This window comes from Propithecus coquereli, unplaced genomic scaffold, assembly GCF_000956105.1.
Source record: "Propithecus coquereli isolate 6110/MARCELLA unplaced genomic scaffold, Pcoq_1.0 Scaffold77, whole genome shotgun sequence".
In the NCBI taxonomy this organism is placed as follows: domain Eukaryota; kingdom Metazoa; phylum Chordata; class Mammalia; order Primates; family Indriidae; genus Propithecus; species Propithecus coquereli.
Window position 1 is genome coordinate 1,146,781 of NW_012153840.1, and position 5,346 is coordinate 1,152,126.

At 50.4% G+C, this 5,346-nt stretch overlaps 1 protein-coding gene across 2 annotated transcripts in view; it reads right to left on the minus strand.

The window, feature by feature from the left end:
* Window positions 1–5,346, minus strand: part of SZRD1 (SUZ RNA binding domain containing 1) — a 44,110-nt gene continuing 38,764 nt past the window's right edge. The window contains exons 2-3 of one of the 2 annotated variants that reach the window (XM_012662580.1): window positions 2,097–2,348; window positions 1–496 (exon numbers count right to left, since the gene is read on the minus strand). In XM_012662580.1, the coding sequence (XP_012518034.1) occupies window positions 394–496; window positions 2,097–2,348 (355 nt within the window). In that variant the 3' untranslated portion in view covers window positions 1–393. Of the gene's footprint in view, window positions 497–2,096; window positions 2,352–5,346 lie in introns of both variants that reach the window. The other variant, XM_012662579.1, reaches the window with a different exon arrangement.

The window sequence follows — 5,346 nt, forward strand, 5'->3', positions numbered from 1 at the left end:
AGTTCTCATTTGTGTTTTGAAATCCCAAATTAATGAGCATGATAAACTGTTATTGCTGGCACTGGCTTTACCCCAAGTGGCACTGTCTGACTCTCTACTCTGAGTCCTTGGTGGGTCCCCCCAACCCTCCCCTAATCCCCACCCTTTCCCTTTCCATTGACTTGGGACAGCCCTTGTCGACATGCCAATCACAGTGGGAAGAGAGGCGAAGGGGGGAGGTCACAGTGCATGGGGTTCAAGGTCACAGTGGGCGGAGCAAGGGGGATCACAGTGCAAGTAAGTCAGGTCGTTCCCTCTGCTCAAGTCCAGCTGTCTGCCACGGCAGTGCAACCCGTGGCGGACGACCCAGGAGGCGGTGACGGCGGAAGCGGCAGCATCCTCTCTTGCCTGCATTTATCTGCGCTGTTTGAAGCCTTGTGACCCATCAGGACCCAAAGGCTGTCTGATCACATTATTGGGCTGCCTGCTGTCTTCGGGTTGGGAGATCCTGGTTGGCCTGAAGGGAAGAAGACAGAGGAAGGCCTGAAGAAGGATATAAAAGATGTCCCCAATCTTAAAACCAACCATCCTTGCAGCTGAGGCAAAAGTCACAGTGGCTGTCAGCCAACTCTGGCTCCACGAGTCCGCCTCTTTGGCAGGCAGACTCAGGGCATCTCCAAGTTGGGAGGTCCCCGTGGGCAGGTGGGGCCAGCAGTCCATGGTCACTTCTAGGAGCTACAGCATTCTTACCCCCAGGTTGGGTCGCCATCATTCATTTGTAGGTAGGAGGAGTGCTCAAGGGCCCGTTCTGTCCAGAGGAATGACCAAGGACAGCACATCCTCCACAGAACCATGTGGCACAGACTCTCCAGAATGTCAGGCCAAGGTAAAGAGCCCTAACCAAGAGCTCAGCGGAGGGACATGTCCCCCACCATTTCTACCTTCCTGCCTTTCTCTCCAAACCATGTGGTTACAGGTTGACTCATATTACTGTAGAACACTAAATAAAGGAAATGTAGTTTTTCCACTACAGAAAGGTAAAGACTTAGAGGAGAAACAACAGAGATAACAAATATCCCTTCAAAATTATGAAGGGACATGGCTGGGTGTGGTGGCTCACACCTGTAATCCTAGCACTCTGGGAGGCTGAGGTGGGAGGATTGCTTGAGGTTAGGAGTGCGAGACTAGCTTGAGCAAGAGCGAGACCCTGTCTCTACTAAAAATATTAATGGAAAAAATTAGCCAGTGTGGTCGCGCACGCCTGTAGTCCCAGCTACTTCAGAGGCTGAGACAGGAGGATCGCTTGAGCCCAGGAGTTCGAGATCGCAGTGAGCTATGATCACACCACTGCACTCTAGCCAGGGTGACAGAGCAAAAATATCTCTCAAAAAATAAATAAATAAAATTATGAAGGGACAGAAAGTACACAGATTAGTTAAGTACCAGAATACCAAGCCAAAGAGGCCCCTCAAAGTTAGAAAGAGGACCTCTTAACAAATACTAACTTTACCAGGAAGTGACAAACTTTAATAATGCGACCGCTAGTATTACAGAGAAAAAAAATGCCAAGAATAAGAAAGAACTTAGAAAATTCACGAAGCATCACAGTAGGCTATTGGAGACCCAGGAGGTAACACAGAAGTACTTAATTGGGCACTTTCCACTGCCAGCAAGGGTTCTCAGCACCCTGTGCTCATTTACTCACTGACCTACACACCAACTTGATAAGGTAGGTACTATTATTATCCCATTTTTCAGATTAGGCAACTAAGGCCCAGAGAGAGGTTAAGTAGTTTTAAAAAGAGGTAAGTGGCTGACTTTGACTCAAAGTCCACGCCGTTAACCTCCAAGCAACACTGCCCCCTGGTGCCTGCGGAGGCAGCATGCCAGCAAAGCACTACCTCCTCCAAGCACCTGCAGGGCTTTCAGAGCAGTCCCCAGCCAATGCTCAGATGGAACTAGCCCCAGCAGGCTGGGGTTGGCAGCTGGAGCCGTGCAGGCTCCTGCCCTGATTCTGCTTGCTTCTTGCTCTCTCTGTGTAGCCAGGTTGTGCTCCTCCTCCTCCTAGGGGAGGACTGGTGCAGTGGGCACTGGCCAGCCCTGCCAGCTACACTCACCTGTCGAGGATGGGTTTCTCCTGCTCCTCCTCAGGGCTGGCACTGCCCAGGATCCGCTTCCGGGCCTCGGCGTACTCTGCCTCCCGCTGGGCTAGGGACTTGACCGGAAGGGCTGGCCTGCTGGTGGAGTTGGGGCTGCTGACCACACCGTTGCTGGTGGGCCTCTTGAGGATGCGGATCTGTGGAGGGGGCCCCGTGGGAAGGCTATCGTCCTGAATCACAATGGGCACTTTGGGAGGAGATTTGGATTTCCTGCTGACAAAGAGCAAACACAGCTTCACAAATCCTACCCTGACTATGGAGGCCCCGTCCATGTCCCATACCCACCCTCGTCACTTTCCTCTCCCTCTCCCACTAATTCTGTTCATTATTCTCTGGCCTCTGACCAGACAGCGAAACTCCCACTCCTCAAGAAGGGTTTCTCGAAAAACCAAGATTCCACCAGCTCTGGCAGTCCACAGGAACTGTTCCTCAGCCCTAACCCCTGGCCAAGGGGGCTGGAACACCACCTCATTCTAGGACTTCTATCCCCATGTTGATCACAGTAACATCAACCACCGTTTGGCCCCTATGGCAAAATATTTCACGTCCAGAATCCAAAAACTTCAGTTAAGACCCCAACCTCCCTATACAGACCAGAGGATGACAAGCTGGTGAGATGGGGGCTTAGTAAAGTGTCCGTTCTCAGCCAAGTCCTTCCATCATGTGCTAAAACCAGTCAAAATCTACAAAGGAGCCTGCTATGCCATCCCTGCCTGGCATCAAGACAGGATTTACCAAACTGCCTCAGCCTTCTGGTGAGAGTGACCTGTGCCTCCCAGAGACAAGCTACACCACACAATTGAACTGCCTCTTCAAAAGAGCTTCTGAACAGAGAAACCTCCCTCACCAGGGCTCTCTGGTGTGTCGGACGGCGGCGGGGCTGGCGTGAAGGACGATCCCAGAAGCAGTGCTTGGCAATGCTCAAAAGAAAGGCATTGTCCAAGGCTGCTGGACGTGCACATCAAGGCAATGTGTCCACAGGAGAAGTGGAATTAACAAAAAAAAAAAAAAAAAAGAGGGAAAACAACACAGGAAGGGAAAGAAACAAAAGCCACAAGAGGAGAAAGAATCCCAGGTGGGAATGGCCACCACGAAACAGCCACCAGGACCCTCCCCAGAGCAGTCAACTAGTTTTCCTTCAGAACCAAACAAGTCCACAGGGGCCTGTTTTCAGACCCTTAGTTGTCAGGAGGGATAAGGACTAGAGGAACTAACTAAACTGCTGCCAGGATGAACTGGAACAAGTCCTAGGGGGACAGGAATGACACGGAAGGGGGACTGTAACCAGGGCTTACTGTAGTTGCTGAGACGAGCAGACAGACAAGGAGCCAGGAAAGCTAGCGGGTTGGCAAACAGGTTACCTAAGCCCAAAGACAGAAAGCTTAAGTCAACTTTCGCCTGCTCTGGAAACTCACTTTCTCTGCTGTCTGGGTGGGGAACAAAACTATCCCTTAAAGGTCTTTTCAAGAATTTCCCAGAGTCTATTACTCCAGGATACCCTCACAAGACTCTAAACCACCAAGTCACTGGGGGCCCAGAGAACTCATCTGGCCTAACTCCTTATGTCAGAGAAACCTGCCCCAAACCTCAGAGCAACTGGGGGCACAGCCAGGGCTAACACCCAAGTCTTCCAACCTGTCACCTCCCCGCTTTCCATCAGACAACCTCACACAGGGGGCCCATAAAGGCTGAAGGCAAGTGCAACACCCCAGCCTCACTCCCAAAGCCTCAAGCCACCATGTCATGGTCTCCAACTTGGAGGGATGGGTCCGCTGCCCAGGAGCCTGACCTGCTACACCTAACGGCCAGCTGGAGAACACCACTAACTGCCCAGCTCTCAAACAGATGAGAGCACGAGTCCTCAGACCAGACAGCAGCCTTACCTCTCCTTTTGTGTGATCTTCAGTTTTTTTTCCAACCGTCTGTCTATTTCCTAGAGGAAAAAAATGTATATAAAAAGTGGAAAAAAATCTCTCTTAAATAAAAACTTATGTCTCTATTTTCAGAGCAAAGGGCAGTGCCCTCTCTCTAGCCAAGGACATGACTGTGTCCTTCAAGGTAACGGATATGGACTAGACTCTGGGGCCATCTCCCTTCTATCCCCATGGCCGCCGCGATAGTGAGACTTCATTGTTCAGCTGGGTTCTTCGCAGAGTCTCCAACTAGTCTCCTGGCCTCCAACCTGTCCTTTACAGAGCCACTCAAATCAACTTTCTAAACATAAATTTGATCGTGTCACTTCCCTACCTGGGACTCTTCAACTGCTTGCAGGACCAAATTAAAGCTGCTAAATGAGCCTCACCCATACCTTCTTTTATCTTCTGTTCCTGTTTTGCTATTACTAACCCCCAGAACCCAGTGTGCTGTTCCACCTGCCTACAATGTCCTCTCCCCTTGCAAACTGCCATTTATCCTAGAAAATCCAGCTTGGATGTCTGCCTCTCCTTTGTAAAGTCTTCTCTGCTCCTCAGGGATAAACTCTCCCTTTTACATTCCTTCATGGTCACATGTATCAAATATTTTATCATCTATTTTCTACTGTTACGGACTTGAGCTCAACGTGACTAACATCTAACAAAAGACCTAGAGTAAAACAGAAGCCAATGTTTGAGGAACTAGAAGTCCACAGTCCACAATGAACACTGGGGGGATCTGAAGAAGAGACAGGAACCCCAAGAGCACAACATGGATTTCACTCAGAACCAGAGCCTGATAGGTCCTAATTAACACAAAGCCACCATTTTATAAAAAGCAAAGAAAAGCAAGAGGCTGAGAAGGAGCAGCAGGCAGAACTACCTTCCAACACGGTCTGGCCCTGGACTCCCACCACAGCAGGCCAGTGCCCACGTTGGACCTAACCCCCTCGAGTCTTGGGTGGGATGTCGGCGCTGGTGGCAATGTGAGCCCACAGGCCCTCAGCACAGGAACTCTGTGGCGCCTCCACACACTCCTGTGTGAGCATCCACACGCTGGACGAGGGTGTGGGGAGAAGCTGTGCACAGGGCAAAGACCAACCCCCAGGCTTCTTGGCTGTCCCACTCACTCATTTTCCGTGAGGGCAAGACCATCTGGCTACTGGAGAAGGGAGAAATTGTATGCAAAATTATATTTTTCTCTGAAGAGAAGGTCTATAACAGTGGTTCTCAACAAGAGTCAGTTTGGCCCCCCAAGGGACATTTGACAATGTCAAGACTTTTTTTTTTTTTTT